This window comes from Notechis scutatus, chromosome 2 (assembly GCF_049901735.1).
Source record: "Notechis scutatus isolate UNSWTSFEM ecotype Mainland chromosome 2, rNotScu1.2, whole genome shotgun sequence".
In the NCBI taxonomy this organism is placed as follows: Eukaryota; Metazoa; Chordata; class Lepidosauria; order Squamata; family Elapidae; genus Notechis; species Notechis scutatus.
In genome coordinates this window covers 41,138,733-41,155,617 of record NC_142010.1, presented here as the reverse complement: position 1 = coordinate 41,155,617, position 16,885 = coordinate 41,138,733, and the positions used below count along the sequence as shown (strand labels likewise).

At 38.7% G+C, this 16,885-nt stretch overlaps 1 protein-coding gene across 5 annotated transcripts in view; it reads right to left on the bottom strand.

The window, feature by feature from the left end:
- The window catches only part of LOC113418127 (contactin-4-like), a 356,259-nt gene that overhangs the window by 29,160 nt on the left and 310,214 nt on the right, over nucleotides 1-16,885 (bottom strand). For 2 of the 5 annotated variants that reach the window (XM_087954600.1, XM_087954599.1), the window contains exons 13-17: nucleotides 14,407-14,582; nucleotides 11,715-11,835; nucleotides 6,018-6,101; nucleotides 4,020-4,178; nucleotides 1,836-1,985 (exon numbers count right to left, since the gene is read on the bottom strand). In XM_087954600.1, coding sequence (XP_087810726.1) covers nucleotides 1,836-1,985; nucleotides 4,020-4,178; nucleotides 6,018-6,101; nucleotides 11,715-11,835; nucleotides 14,407-14,582 — 690 coding nt within the window. The remainder of the gene's footprint in view (nucleotides 1-1,835; nucleotides 1,986-4,019; nucleotides 4,179-6,017; nucleotides 6,102-11,714; nucleotides 11,836-14,406; nucleotides 14,583-16,885) is intronic. The other 3 variants (XM_087954601.1, XM_087954602.1, XM_026676849.2) reach the window with 3 other exon arrangements.

Sequence of the window (16,885 nt, the reverse complement as noted above, 5' to 3'; positions counted from 1 at the left end):
TTTTTAATGGACAAAAAAGTTCGATTAAGAAAGAAAATAGGAAGAGAGGAAGGAAAAATGAGAATTTAAGATTCAATAAAACAACCAAGAAAAAGAAAAATAAGGTGAAAAAAAGGTATAATGTTAGAAAGCAATTGAAAAGAGAATTACAACAGAGAGGGAAGCTAAAAGGTGGAGGTTAGGAGAGGGGGGGCAAAAAGATGAGACTGGAGAAGAAAGGGGGGAGGGAAAAAAAGCCACGGTCTGAAACAAGATATCTTTTTTAGAGATAAAGGATAAAGGACAGTGTATAATTTAAGAAACATTCTGCAAGATAGTATTGTAGTATTTGCATTTGAAATAGTCTATTGGAATATTATAAGATTTAACAAAATATTAAAATATTAAAATGTTTTATAATGATAGATTTCAATATTTAATAAAATATTAAAGAGAATGTGTAAAATGATTAATGCTTAGTTATACTATTAATTAGAATTAGAATGGAAATTACATACTTAACTATATTATAAGTTTATTATTCTTTTTTTTCAAAATACAATATGTAGAATGTACTAAGCAGAATCAGGATAGAAATTATGTATTATTTTAAGTGTTACTTTAGGGAAAGGCGTCACACCTGAAAAGTGATTACAGGGGAAATTCTTTGCTAAAGAGAAGAGATAAATAGATGATTGGAAAAGAACGGACAAAAGATACAAACATAATGATTTTGAAATAAGATGAAATAAATAAAATATAATTAAGAGAGTGAAAAGAAGGGAGAAGTTATATAGAAAATATAGAATGGTTAATAAGATATGAATGGTATATAAGGTGAGCACGAACTTGATTTAGGTCTGTCAAAAAAGATGTAACCCGGGGCTAAGCCACTTTTCAAAAGAAGTTTTATGTTTTATGTTTTGTGTTTTGGTTAGCTATGTTTTGATCGTGAATTAATAAAACCTTGGAGGAATAAAGCTAGAGAAATTTGGAAAAGACATGTATAAATAATAATTAAGAAGGTTTTATCTTTTTATGTTTTGTTTTATGTTCTGTATTTTGTGTGTTTATGCTTGATTGAGTATTAACAAAACCTTGATAGAAAGAAATATAATTGAATAAAAGTGAAGGGAGAAACAATGAGAAATTTGGAAAAGATATATACGTGTTTAAATGGAAATGTGATAATGTGGAACTATGCCTTAAAAAATAATGCTTTATTTGCCTTGTTAAAACTTATAAGTAATTTTTGAGAAAGGAGGTTTTATACTTTGATGTCTTTATGTTTTGTTTGTCTTTAAAACCAATAAAACTTGTTTTATAAAAAAAAACTCTATTAGGGACAGATTGAACCTTGGACTTCTGAGTATTGCTAAATTTAGAAACCATTTTTTTTATAGGAGCTTCCTTTTCTAACAAAAGTATGAGGATTCTGTGAAACCATATATTCTTGACATATTGTTATGTTTTTTGGTATATCTGCTGCCTGTCATGATGTTTCATATGCTCCATAAAAGTGTACATATTAGGTGTACTTACAAGTGAATTTTAATTTTTTTATCGATGATTTTTAAATGTAAAAATTATTAAATTTTAGTTTGAAAACGATTTAAAAATAACTAAAACCACTCCCATTCAAAACTATTGGTTTATTTAACCATCAATGTGACTGACCCATTTTAGAACTGTTACCACTTATGACTGTGATGGCTCCATTATGGTCATAACTAGGTTCATTTTTATATTAAATACATTTCTCCCTTACTTGTGAATCTATTTATGCCAAATACGTGCTTTATTGAGTATCAAGAAATATTGATTGAAATATTGTTTCTTTTTCTAATCTTACTTACGGGCCTCTTCAGTTCTTCGTTTCTCTGATGGTTTGCTTGGCTCCCCAATTCCAATAAGGCTGGCAGCTACTATTCGGAATTCATATTCAACCCATGGGTTTAAGCCTACCACCGTTGCTGTAAATGTATTTCCATCAATGACATCAGGCACTGGAAGAAATGTCAGGAAGAAAGGTCAGGAAAGAGAATGAAAAAAAAAAGTATGCCTGATAATTACTGTATAATTGAAAAGCCATTACATACATGTAATTTTAAAGATTCAAAATTTTATGCTGAAGAAACACAGCAAGCAGGACAATAAAACACAAACTGAGTGGAAATAATAGACTCTTAGGCTACAGAATTTAACTATGGGTTGGCTGGTCTTATTTTTCATCACAACTGAATTTATGGTTAAAATCAGGGCGGAAGAGTTGCTAATCAATTGATTACCATAATTGATTAGTTATAACTAATTTGACATAAAAACATGGTTTGGGGAATGGGTGCAAGGGCTAAATACACAGCAGTCACCAGACTGAATAAAATTCAAACAAAAGAATGAATATTTTGAAATGAAGCTATGAAGTAAGGGATCACTATTAAGATATGTGTGTGAGGTTTGTAATAGAATTGTAGAATCTAAACGAATGCTATAAGTACAGTACTAATGCTCAAGAAAAAATTCTAAAAAAGAAATGTAAAAAATGCTGTAAAAATATTGAAAATGGTAAATCTTTAGGTATAGATGGTAGTGATACTGGAAAAATATTAAAATATGAATGTGGTTTGCCTGTTGAGCAGCATTATCACTTGTCTAACCCAAGTGTGAAGACTGCATTTTTGCTTAACATAGGAAGAATGGCATTGTTTTCTGTTCAGAATCAAAGGTAGCTTGCTCATCCGAGGATGACTGGCAGAATTCTGACTAAAAAAGATGTTATGTTAACAATAAACAAAATTTGATAAGAGCAGTACAGTTTTATTCCAGGCACAAAGGGTGCAGATTAAATTTTGCTGTTTAGCAGGCAATTAAGACATGTATGATTGGGAAATGTCTATTGTATGCTTCTTAATTTAATAAAGTGAATAGGCTTCAGTCGTGGAATGCTTGGATAAGGCACATAGTAAGTGTACATCTCATGGATATAAAACATGTATGACACTAAACAGGATGATTCAACTACAAATGGAATAGGACAAGGATGTGTATTAGCTCCTTGCTTAATGTATTCATTAAAGAATGCTTTAGTGAAATTAGAAGTATGTTCATTAATTGTCTAAATGTGTATCTAATTTTGCATATAAGAGATGCTGTGTTTTTGGGATGAGAACTCGAATGATTCATTGTAAATATTATATAAAACATATAATACAAGGAACGTGGACCTGAAAATTAAGATGGAACAAGGCTGGGTCAAAGTATGGCGAATGATTGCGAGTTATATATACATGATAAAAAACAAATCCAAAACTAGAGAAATAAATGTAATGGAAGGACATTTACTAAAGATTATATAAACTTTACGGAGAATTTTTAAGGTGTATAAATGCCAGTTAATGTTAGTGGAAAGTACATGGTTTGTTAAGAGAAATGAATATGTTTCAAAAGAAGCAAGAAGAGTTGGGTATAAAAACATCCTTCTGCCCAGTTTGTTACAAGGAAAGTTGGCTGCGTCAGGAAAAACAAAAAGCTGAATGGAGCAATAATATGGTACTTAAGGTAAAGAAAGAATGTTTACAGAGATTCTCAGTCATCCAGGTTATGGTTGTCCCAAAGGTGCTTTTTCCAGAGGCAAATGGACTTTGTTTTTCCTTTCCTTTCAAGGAAAAATAAAGAAACTCCAGTTGCCTCTGGAAAAAGCACCTTTAGGACAGTAAAGAAAGAATGTGTGGTGAACGAATATGGATAAAATACAAAAAGAATTAACTTGATTGAGTGAATTGATATAAATTATTTATAGTTCTTTCTCTTTTTCTTATTCTTTGCACTGTACAATATTGCTTACCATGAAAGGGAACAACATGATGAATATGAACTTGTAGGAATTATTGATTTTCTTACTTTCTCTTTGAAGATCATCGTATATACTGTATGTTCTATTTATCAATATTACTTTTTATAGATTCATGCTGACTTGACCATTTTGTGTATATAGAAAAGTTTAAAAATCACATTCTATATGCTTTAAAGTGCTTGTGTACCTGTATTTACTCCTTGCCATCCAACAGAAAATGGGGTCCTTGCTTGAATAACATACGTTGTAATGGGACTGCGATTATCTGCTCCTGGTCTCCAAGAAACCTGAGCTGTAGTGTCTGTTATCTCATCAATTGTCACAGCTTCAGGAGGACCTGGGGGACCTGTTATGAAACATCCAAAATAAACAAAAATACGTTTTGGTTCCCCTCAGCGAGAAATACATAGCAAATAATAGCCTGCAGAAGTAGTCCACATTTAAGATGAAGAAGTTGCAAGACTTTCCTGTTCAATTCTAAGAAAAAAAAAAAGATATTATAAAAATCTGTTCTTTGTAGAAGGAACTGTGGGAGATCCAGATGCAAAATATACTGCCCAAAGTAGCCCAATGATTTCAGTGTTTGATCCATTCTACACTGTCTACTCTGTCCGCAGAGTTGGACTAGATGACCTACATGGTCCCTTCCAACTCTGTTAACTTGTTAAAAAAAGAGTTTTCAGTGCCCATGATGGTGATGTAAACTATAACAAACTTGAAATGTTTGGGATATTTTGGGCATTATCTTTTTGATTTGGATCAGTTGAAATTCTTGGCACTATGGGACAACTTCTGTTATAAAACTTTTTTTGCATTCTAAGTTTATTCTGACATAGGTAAGCTTTAAATACAGTTACTAAAGTTATTTTTTAGCAGAGATATGTGTTCTTTATCACAAGAGACACAAGAATTATTATTTTTGCCCATGTAAGAGGACTCAGAAAATCCTTTCTTATATAGTAGCTCAGTTTTTAAAAAGGATATTTAAGAAATTTTTTAAAAAATAAATGTAAAAAAGAATATTTGGAATGGTGAAAAAGACAAAATGTTTAAATTCCTAAAATCTTTCTAATCTGAACATAGAATGTTATCAGTAAGAATGCTATAGACTTTCAATATAATGTTATTCACATTCATAGGGAATTAAGCCCTAAAGGCTCAGTGGTTTATCTTTTCAAATAAGTGTGCCTTAACCTGAAACACTTATCTGGTGCAATCTTTGCATGTCTTCTTGGAAATGGAGAGTTTCAATGACATCCTTAAATTATCTCTTTGTGCAATATGGCAATGAGATTAAAAATGGTTAATATTTGGGGAGAGGCAAAATGATTTCATGAGTTATTTCACAGAATCAGTTTTGTTTGTTTGTTTTTGCATGAAAGCTGTGATGTGGATGCTGTCTTGTCTGACCTGGGGACCTTCTGCTGACCTGTAAAAAGGTAAAGGTTTCCCTATTAGTCATGTCCAGCTTTAGGGCATGATGCTGACCTCCGTTTCTTGGCTAAGGGAGCCAGCATTGTCCAAAGACAATTTCCGTGTTCATGTGGCCTGCGTGGCTATAGGCCAAAGGTGCATGAAACACCTTTCCACCAAAATGGCATCAATGTATCTACTCTCATCTTTATACTTTCTAATTGCTAGGGTAGGCATGAGCTGAGGCAAGCAACGGGAACTCACCCATTGCATGGAGCTTGGGTCTCGAACCTGGGCTATCAACTCTCCAGCTAACAAGCTCAGCGTCTTTAACTGCTGATCCATTGTACACTCTCATTATTGACCTGTAGCCCTGTACTTTTTATTAGGAGATGGACTATTGCCCAATTGGTCATATGATTAGAGCAAGTCTGAGCAATGAAGGCAGAGAAATCTATTCACTGAGGATTTCCCCAGATCTGGAATATTCTCATTTCAGATATTCATCAAAAACCAACAGAATGCCTTTCTGAGTAGAAGACTTTATTAGGAAAAAATACTGATTAAGGATCAGCATATGAGAAGCAATAAGAATTTCTCATTTTCTCTACTTCTTATCGCTTGTTTGCCAATTGCCCTCCATAAATAACATAGCTGGGAATAATATTTGTTACACCAAACCATACCCCTGAAGAATGATGTAAGTTTATTAGCCCAATAATTGTACTTCGGTGCCCATGGAGGCTTCATCCCATTCCCCTCTATTTGGTACCTTGTTTTTGTTTTTTTACATTCCTTTTCCCCATATCCCATATTCTGGAGGTCTTCCATTCCTCAGGAAATAGATGGGAAATCTCTGTTTTAAGGGTGAAATCATAGTGATGACTGAGAATTGAAGTCACAATTTTAGCTGCTCTTTTCAAAATGATATTGAAAATGAAACTTTAAAAATAAAGTAGATTTAACATTTAAATTTTTATTTATTTATTTTATACTACAGGCTATACTGTTAGGAACTTTGATATACAGATTAAATAAGTCTTAACAATACAGCTTGAACTGTACATACATATTCCAAAAATCAGTTATTGACAAGCATGCAATTTCTCAAGGTTTTCTAATAATTCTGGCTGTTAGTAGGAACACAAATTGTTATGTAACATATTTAGTTTACTAAATAACACATATTTAGTTTACTAAATATATATGTTGGACTCTGCTTGCAAAAGACATATTATTTAATTTCAATAATAACATTCTGAAATGCTCTAAATGTCACCTTAGGTTGTACTTACTCAAAAATAAACCCTTTGAATTTAATGGGACTGACTCTTTAAGTAAGCATACACTAAATTATGATCATAGTAAGTTTTCCTCATGATTCTTTTCCTATAAAAGTTCTCTCTATTGATCATTAGAGATGTGTCTATAATATATTATGGTTCATAATCTTATATCTTTCACCCTGCTGTTTTTAACAATGGCTGCTTAAAGAAGATTCACCAGCTGTAAGAATGAATAATTTGAAATGTGTTTGCTGGAAGCACCTAGCACAGTCTTTCCAAGAGTAGATTCCACAGTAACACATGAAATGTGAAATGTAAAAATACAATCAAATGGGATTTGTGCTGAAGACTGTAATTAAAACAAAAACAAAATGATTTGACATTAATAGAAAGCCTTTGCTTAACTATAGAACTTAGCTTCTAGTAAGGTGCTACAGAGTGCTTTAGTAGAGTAGAGTTGGAAGAGACCTTGGAGGTCTTTTAATCCAACCCTCTGCTCAAGCAAGAGACCCTATACCACTTGTGTCAAACTCGCGGCATCACATTGCCAGCATGTGATATGTGACGCATCTGGCCCACAGGCCGCCAGTTTGACACCCCTGCCCATTCCAGACAAATGGCTGTCAAATCTCTTCTTAATAGCCTCCAGTGATGGAGCACCCACAACTTCTGAAGGCAAGCCATTCCATTGGTTAATTGTTCTCACTATTAGGAAATTTCTCCTTAGTCCTTTGTTTTTTAATCATCTGCCAGTTTATTTTGCCAAATATGATGGTGCAACTAAATTCGCACACTTAAATGTCAATTACAATGACAAGTGAGTTTTAGACTAAGTTAGGCTCTAACTCATTTATTTGATTAAGCAAATGTATGTTTTTCCAACATGAATGAACATCAGTAACTGAAAGGAAAGTTTGGCTGGTGTTTCCTTTTATCCACTAGATGGTGCAGCTTGGCTACAAAATGTAGCACTAAAAAAAGTCCCTACAACTCCAGATGCCAGAAAAAAGAAATTCACTATGTTCACGGAACTCTGTAATGTATTTTCTTCTAAAAGACTCCTAATAAAATGTAAGATTATTTCCTCCAAAATGATCTGTATACTTAAGAACTTCAAGTATTATAGATTTTAAATATTTAGCAGCCTAATTTCTGAGTATTTAAACTGTTCATTGAACCTTGTTCTCATTAAGTGGAACATGCATTTACTAAAGCTACAATATATCTTAATTCCATGAGGGACCAGCTGATAAACTTCCAGCTACTCTAGAATAGTTAGACTAGACTAGGAAGACTTCCATTATGTTTTTCAAGGGAAAAATATATAACATAAATACACTGAATTAAAGCAGAAGCATTATACAGGTTAGCTGCCATTACAAAATAAACGTGAGTAAAATCTGATCAGGGTATTTGCCTGATTGATACAGGGTAATGGATTGCATTTAATAAGAATCAATAATTTTATTCCAGGGCTGAGCACAGGAGGCCCACAGTTCTATGTCGTCAACACCTAGACTAGTTTTGTTATATTAAGGAAGTAGAAAACATTACCTGGAGTCTCATACAGGTAATCCTCACCCCATAACCATGATTGAGATCAAAATTTCCATTGCTGAGTGATGTAGTTATAAGGTCGGATATCGCCTCACCACTTATCTTAGCAAAGGTTTTCCTGGCACTTCCCATTGCCAACTTTAAACTAATTCTATTACTGGAGAACTCACCCCAATCCAAGCCATTCTGGTCAATGTTCCTCAAGCCTCAAGGTAAGGAGCTTCCCCAAATTCCCTCATCTGCTTATCTCTCTCCCCATCTCTTCCCTTTTGGTCACCCTACCTCCTACCTTGCAAGGTAGCTCAGAATCGTGCAGCTTTGGAGGTGTTTGCCCAACTCCCATCCAGGAGCTTCTTGCAAGAAGCCCCTGAGCTATAGCATAGTGTGAAAAGCTGCAGCCATGTCTGGAAGTCTCAGCTGCCCCAGAAATGTAACAGAAAGGGGCTTTTTGGCACACCATGGCTCCAGTGTAAGAAGCCTCTGTGCAACAGTGCAGTGCGAAGGCCTTTGCAGCATGAAACCCAGCCAGAGCTCGACTAGCAGCACAACACAAAGCTGCAGCCACGCCAACCAAGTCCCAGCCACAGCTGTCCTTCCTCTTCACGCTGAACTGAGGCCTCTACTGACCTTGCTCTGCTGCCACATCTGACTTTTATCATCTTGCTTCCGCTGCTGATGAGGTGTGCCTCTCCTGCCCTTTGCAATTCAGCTGCTGACCATGTAAGCCATCTTTCCCAGGTCTCTTGAAGAAACTACCATGAGCAACCTGGCAAAAGAAAGCCTTGTATAGCCAGTAGCTGCCTTGTGAAGGGGCCAGGCTGGGCATGCTTGGTGAGCATTGGAAGCAAAAAAAAATGGCAAAGGTCAGGGAGGGCATCGGGGGCCATGGAATGAGGGGGCAAAAAGGACATAGATTTGAGTTAAATAGGTAGAGTTGAAGCACCTCTGTGATTGTAAATCCAGGCTGCCAAATGCCTGGATTTTGATCATGTAACTGCAGGGGTACTGCAGTAGCCATAACTTTGGCTACTCATAACTCATAAATCCCTTCGTTTAGCACTACAATAACCATGAATGGTCTTACTGAACAAATGTTCATAAGTTGAGGACTACTTGTACTTAGGAACTGTCTCTTTCCATATGAGGTGAACAGTAGTTTGCAATCAGCAATGGATGCTTCATTATTTATTGTTTCAAATATTGTGGATGGGATTACAAAAGATGTCTTCTTAATAGGGTCACCTCAACAATATAAGACTCTTCTAAAAGAGGTTCAGTTGGCTGCTTTGTTTCATTTCATTGCTTAAATTTTTAGAGCTACCTGAATCTAGACAATCTATAGTATTAAAAGTTTTAAAATACAGACAAAAGAATAACAGGCATCTGGGGAAAAAACATACTAATGTTTTTTAAAATCATATAATATACAAGGGGCCTAACCACATGGTCTGAGGAAGTGTTAGATTTTAAGGAATCTTTTAAAAGAGATCAGGGTGAGGGCCAAACAAAACTCTGAGATACATTATTCCAATGGATGGGTACTGCAGTACGGAAAGAAAAAAATCTAGATTCTATCAGATGACACTGTTTAATGAGGTAGAGAACTATGGCCCCTTTCTGACTTCTGGACTTCAACTCCCAGAATTCCTGGGCTGGCTCAGGAATTTTGGGAGTTGAAGTCCACAAGTCATAAAAGGTTCCTTACCCCTGGTTTAATGGATGGAACCTTGTGTATGTCAATTCTTCCTGAAATAGATGGTTCCTCAGATAACCAATCTCTGAGCAATGAAAAATATGGTTTTTTTATACAAGTCTTTGGACTACAGTGAGAATCGGCATATTGATTTGATTCTTTGCTTCTTCTACATATAGTCATCAACTTATGACCATTTGTTTGAAAATATGACATGCTGAAAAAAGTGACATGGCTGATCCTCACACTTATGACCATGGCACCACACAGAGGTGGTATTCAGCAGATTCTGACCAGTTCTGGAAAACCAGTAGCGGAAATTTTGAGTAGCTTGGAGAACCGGCAGTAACCTTCCTCCAGGAGTGGGGTAGGAATGGAGATTTTACAGTATCCTTCCCCTGCCACGCCCACCAAGTCACGCCCACCAAGCCATACCACGCCCACCAAGCTGCGCCCATACAACTGGTAGTAAATTTTTTTGAATCCCACCACTGGCAGCATCCATGCATCCTGCAGTCACCTGATCACCATTTGTAATTTCCCCAGCCAGCTTTTGACAAGCAAATCAATAGGGAAGCCAAAAGGAATGGTTGCAAGTTGTGGTCAGGTGCTATCTAATGTGACAGTGACAAAAAAGATTGCAAAATTAGACACCATCATATGGTGCCTCACTTAATGAATGCACTGCTTAACCAGTCGCAACCATGGTCATAAGAAGAGGACAACCTGTATTATTCAGTTTTTGTTTTTTGCTGCAACTGATGGGGTTCAATTTCTTCATTACAATGCTTTTACGTGATCAAAAGACAATATACAATGTTTACATAACTGAGAAATGTGCAGCCGTGCCTTAGCACATTGATGCTAAAAGGATGGACCGCATATTATAATATCACATGAGTTCTGCCCTTTCATCATCGCATTGCAGTGTCTCATCCAAGTGAGGGGGAAGATTTTGCATTGCAATATTGTGACATGTGTTTACTACTTGTCCACCTTGCCCTCTCCATGGATGTTTGATGCTGTGAGATCGGACTATCCAGAAAAGAGGCATTTGATAGAAATGGCAATCAGGAAAATTAGATTCTAAGAACAAATACTTTTACAGCTTTCTCCCAAATATCCAAGCTACATTAACCTTCCACTGGGACAATAATAAATTGCCACCAGATTAATGTATAGCTTTTAGAGTGTAAATCTCTTTCTGACTAATGTTGCCTCTTGACTATATTGGTCAAATAAGCAAACTAAAGTACCTGCAAGAATCAAGCACAATAGTCAGGGTTTGCCCTGAGGTGACTGCATAATGGATGTAGCCAACATAGGGCGCTGAGGTCAGTGATTTGGGGTCACACTGATATTTTTTTAAGCGCCATCATTTGCATTTTCTAGTAGCAGTATATTTACGAAGCAGTGCTTAAAAGGTGGAGAACAACAGAGCTGAGTTCCTCTGCCACAGTAATGTGACTGCAGTACTTGGTTCTTGGTCACAGTAACATGACCAAGAGGTCACCAGAAGTCCGATGTGGAGAGCATGATATGGAAAGAATAAAAGAGAGGGCAAAAAGGCTACAGGCAAATTATTGCTGCCAAAGCAACTGAAGCATGCATGTTGTTTTCTTCCCAGATTGTAACCTCATACGTACAATGCATGCCATTAAAAAAAATAAAAAATAAAATAAAACAACACACACACACCCATATTAAAATGGAGACACTTCATGCCTCCATATTTGAACAATATTTTAGTTCTTTACCTAACTATAATAATTATTAACATATGTTAAACATTTCTCTCTCATACTTTCACAGGCAATCTGTGGGGTTTTTTTGGATTGCTAGTTGAAGGCACAAAAAACCTTTAGAGCTGTGCTTTATGGTATTAATTGCAGTAGTTTTGCAACAACAACAACAGCAAACAAAATTCAAATACCTCTTACAATCAGGTCTGCAGCAGCTGATAGTTTGTCCACGCTTGTTTGCACCATGCAGACGTATTTTCCAGCATGATTCAGCTGGATGCTTCTGATCATCAAATCACCAGCTGAATCCTGCTGATAAAGTAAGGAAAAATGTTACAACTACTTTATAAAGTGCTCTAAATAGCATTATCATATGACAACCACTTGGCTAATGGATTTTACTTTTACATCAACAGATGAAAATGCGAGACATGACTTATTTAAACTACCTGGATTCTACTGAGGATATGGTGGTCTACAAATCAAAATTAAATCAATTAAAATAAATAATGTAAAATGTATGAACAGGAAAATATGGCTCCTTGTAAAGGATAACAGAAATTCAGGTCAGTCAAGCAGTTTACCATAAATGTGGTATGCAAAAAAGGGTTGTTGTTTTTTAATGTTCTACCTAAATGTCCAGTTTACAACCTTCATTAGTATTTGGATATCTGTTTTCTGAATATCTTTGTCTAATTAGGTCATCCCAAAGATGAGACATCTACATTAGTTTTCAGAGTCTTGTAGCACAGCCATGAATTAGATCAAGGTGTCAAATTCACATCGTCATGGCAGCATCATGTGATGTATTGGGAGTTTTTCCCCCTTCACTAAACCAGATGTGGGCATGGACAGCAGGCCGGGAGTTTGACAGTTTAGATGGATCACATATTTGTATAAGGTTACAAGGACTACAATCTAGAAATGTTTGCATTACTTGGCATGGAACAATATAATTTGCAAAATATCTGTAACCAATTAGCAAATGTATAGATTCAATGATGGCTTCTGTGTGGTTGTGCAGCATCAGAATTATTTTGTGTACTTGTGTAAACATCTGAGTGGGTCCATGCAATAGTACCTGAAATTATACATTTATATAAAATGATACCTTTGGCATACGATAAACTACCATTGGGTTCAATAATGAACTTGGGTTACTTTAGAAGATAAAGCAAATATTTCTATCTGATCTAGAATTATATTGATTAGCATTATATTCCTTCTCAGTATTAGAGCCTTTTGCATGAACTAATAGGAAGTTCTGACCCGTCCACTTTTTTAAATAATGGCTATTCTGTACATTTAATTTATATGTCTTAACCTAAAGGATGCTTGAAATGCCTCCTGCATAAAGAAAGAACTTATTTTGTGGTGTGTTTGAAATTGCTGCTTTCCTGGAAGGGATTAGGTTTATGTTCTAAGAATGTTGACCATAGTTTCCAATTTGCAGAATGACAGAGTCCTGTAGAGGAAAACTAAGGGGAGATGCAAATTGTTTGAACTTTAGTAGGTAGTTGTTTTTTTTTCTTTTCATTGGGCCAGAAACTTGGCTAAAAGCCTGACAGTGGAAGATAACTGCAAGCAAAGTATTTTAAAAATGCCTGACTTTGTAGACAACATCTAGTGTAAGGTTGTGGATATGTTTGCAGACCCTAAAATGGATGTCTGCCTTTTTTTCAGGTCAGAAAGCCTGTTTGTTACAAGATAAAACCCAGAATCTCTGCTGCTTGCCTTTGAGAGCCCCACAACACGAGGGTCTTCCAAACATCCCTGAGGGAGGGTGCGGAAGCTTCTGAATGTCAACTGAGATATCCCAATGGTTCGGTTGTACTGCAAATAAATTGCTATGATGCCCCTCAAAAACACTCATTCTCTGTCTTTCTCTCTCTTTCTCTTCCATTATCTCTCATGGAATTCCATTCAGATCTTGCAAAACCTTAAGGTGTTTGAAAACTTTGTTCTAAAGACAAAGAAGGAGCAGGGAACATTCTGCAGAACTGAATGTTCTGCAGAGCTGAACATTCCTGCAAAGTGGCAACTAGGTTTAGGTACAGTTTTCTGTTCTGACTTTCTGTTCAGAGAACAGCTTTGTCTCTCATTTTAGACTTTGGTAGAGCTGTCCTATATATTAGGTGACGGTTCCCCTTGCACATATGTGCTAGTTGTTTCCAGCTCTAGGGGGTGGTGCTCATCTCTGTTACAAAGCCAAAGAGCCAGTGCTGTCCGAAGATGTCTCAGTGGTCATGTGACCGGCATGACAAAATGCCAAAGGTGCACAGAACGCTGTTACCTTCCCACCAAAGTGGTCCCTATTTTTCTACTTGCATTTCTACTTGCTTTTGAACTGCTAGGATGGCAGAAGCTGGGACAAGTACGTTACGTGGCTTTAGGGATTTGAACCATTGAACTGTCAATCTTCTGATCAACAAGCTCAGCGTCTTAGACACTGAGCTACTGATTTAGCTGTCGTTTGTAGTATTTTTTTAAACAAAATGGCAATTAATTTTATTGACAATGTTGACAAATACTGAAGGAATAATTACCCATCTGATTCTTCCCGAATGCATAGTTGTACATTTATTACGTTTTGTTAATGATCTGCTACTTTTGGAAAGCAGAGTATTCCAAGAAATAAGTACTTGGATCATCTGATGAAGGAGATAACATGGTAATATAGAATTTAGATAAGTCAAATATTTTATTGCTGGAATTATAAACTACTATGATTTGAGAACATACGTGTGTACAGACTTAGGATTAACAAGTGAGCTTGCAGACAATACAATTGGTCTCTTTTCTATAAACATATTATCAAACTATCCAATACTTTATTACTGAACAGTCATGAAGTCTGCTACAATTACTAATAATAATATTTACCCCTCCAACTCTTTCAAAGTGATCTCCATCTTTTTCAAAGTCTATGAGATGTCCATTAAATGACCAAGTAAAGACAATGTCTAGTGGATGATCATGAGATACTTGGCAAGGCAGAAGAATACTTTCACCAGCAGTGACATCCATGCTGGTAGGTGCCACCACAAATCGTGTTGGATCTATAAATAATATCAAAGAATAAATGATCAGATTTTTAAAAGTATAGTTTAAAAGCTTGAAATAATATTTGCATGGTATTTGCTCAGCATAATTTTTAAAAGTCAATTTAATGCAGTTGTCTTAACTATATATATATATATATATATATATATATATATATATATATATATATATATATTAAAGTTTTCGCGGTACTTACATGTATGGTATTCAGCTTTGTTCGGGTATTTTCCCACATCATTGTAGTTGTGCTTTTAAAGTTGTAGCAACATTTCGGCAGAATCTCTCAGGCCTGATGATGGCAGATGAGATTCTGCCGGCGAAACGCTACAACTTTAAAAGCACAACTACTAATGATGTAAAAATACCGAACAAAGCTGAATACCATATACTGTATATACTCGAGTATAAGTCGACCAATATAAGCCGAGGCACCTAATTTTACACAAAAAACTGGGAAAACTTATTGACTCAGTATAAGCCGAGGGTGGGAAATGCAGCACCTACTGGTAAATTTCAAAAATAAAAATAATTAATTTGGGAAACGATCTCCCTATCATGAAAGGTTTAATTGATTCACTAACCCAAAGAAGAAGATGATGATGACAGCGGGAGGCAGGAGTCACTCTCTTCCCCTCCCTTGGAGGCCCCCTGAGTCAGGAGTCGCTACCGCTGGTGCGGCCCCAGTCCCGCGTCGCCTCGGGAAGGGAAAGGCAAAAGGAAGAGCCGCGGCAGCGCTTGCAACAGCAGCAGCGGCACCGGAGGCTCAGGCTCAGCGGCTCCTGGTTTTGCCCCACCCTTCCCAAGGCAACGCGGGACCGGAGCCGCACTGGCGGCAGCAACTCCTGACAGCCCCAGCCGGACACCTGAGCGGAGATGTAGGGAGAAGGCAAAGCGACGGAAGATTCTTCAGGGAAAACTGAGGGGAGACTCACCCTTGGTCCAGATGAGCCCCTTCCCGCCCCTAAGGAAGCAGAGGCAGCCAGCAAGGGCAGGCAAGCCCGCTTCACAGACTCCGTCCGTCCTCACTCCCACCCACCCAAAGCCACGAAGTCCCCCAATCGCGCAGCCCAGAATCGCCCTCCCCTCAGGGGCAGCAACGCACGCCAGGTTTTCCCGAGACAAGCTCCGCCGTGCAATGAAAGCGCCCTGGCTCTAGGCTCAGAAAACAAGGCAAGCCGAGAGTCACCGGCTCCGCTTCGGCTTCTCCAACATCTGGCACCGCCCTGTTCTATGTGCCGGACCCGGCAAGTCCGAGCAACCAGCGCGTGGAGCAGGACGGCGCGGACATCGTTGGCTGCCTCTTTCGCAGCACGGGAGGCCTCCCGGCTGGCCAGCTGCTCTCCTCCTTCTCTGCCTGGGGAGGCTTCTTGTGCTGCAAAGAGGCGGCTAATGATCCCGGCTCCGCTCGGCTTCTCCAACATCCGGCACTGCCCTGTTCTATGTGCTGGGCCCGGCAAGTCCGAGCAGCCAGCGCGTGGAGCAGGACGGCGCCGGACATCGTTGGCTGCCTCTTTCGCAGCACGGAGGCCTCCCGGCTGGCCAGCTGCTCTCCTCCTTCTCTGCCTGTTTGTTCTGTGTGACCGAGGAGGAGAGACCGGCCGGCTGGTTGGGGAGGCTTTCTGCGCCGAGGGCGGCTGCTGGTGTCCGGCTTTGCCCGCTTCTCTGATGGTCCGGCGCGGCCCTGTTCTTTACTTAGGCAGCCGGGCGCCCGCCTTTCCCTTCCCGAGGCGACGCAGGACTGGGGCGCAACCGGCGGCAGCAACTCCGACAGCCCCAGCCGGAAGGGAAAGGCAAAAGCGCTTTGCCTTTCCCTTCCCGAGGCGACGCGGGACTGGGGCCGCACCGGCGGCAGCAACTCCCAACAGCCCCAGCCGGACACCTGAGCAGAGCCGGGCAGAACTGCCTGTTGCCGCCGTGGGCGCCGTTGCGGGCGCCTGGCTGCCCAAGTAAAGAACAGGGCCGCGCCGGACCATCGGAGAAGCGGAGCAAAGCCGGACACCAGCAGCCGCCTCCCTCGGCGCAGAAAGCCTCCCCAACCAGCCGGCCGGTCTCCTCCTCCTCAGTCACACAGAACAAACAGGCAGAGAAGGAGGAGAGCAGCTGGCCAGCCGGGAGGCCTCCCTGCTGCGAAAGAGGCAGCCAACGATGTCCGGCGCCGTCCTGCTCCACGCGTTGGCTGCTCGGACTTGCCGGGCCCAGCACATAGAACAGGGCAGTGCCAGATGTTGGAGAAGCCGAGCGAGCCGGGATCATTAGCCGCCTCTTTTGCAGCACAAGAAGCCTCCCCAGGCAGAGAAGG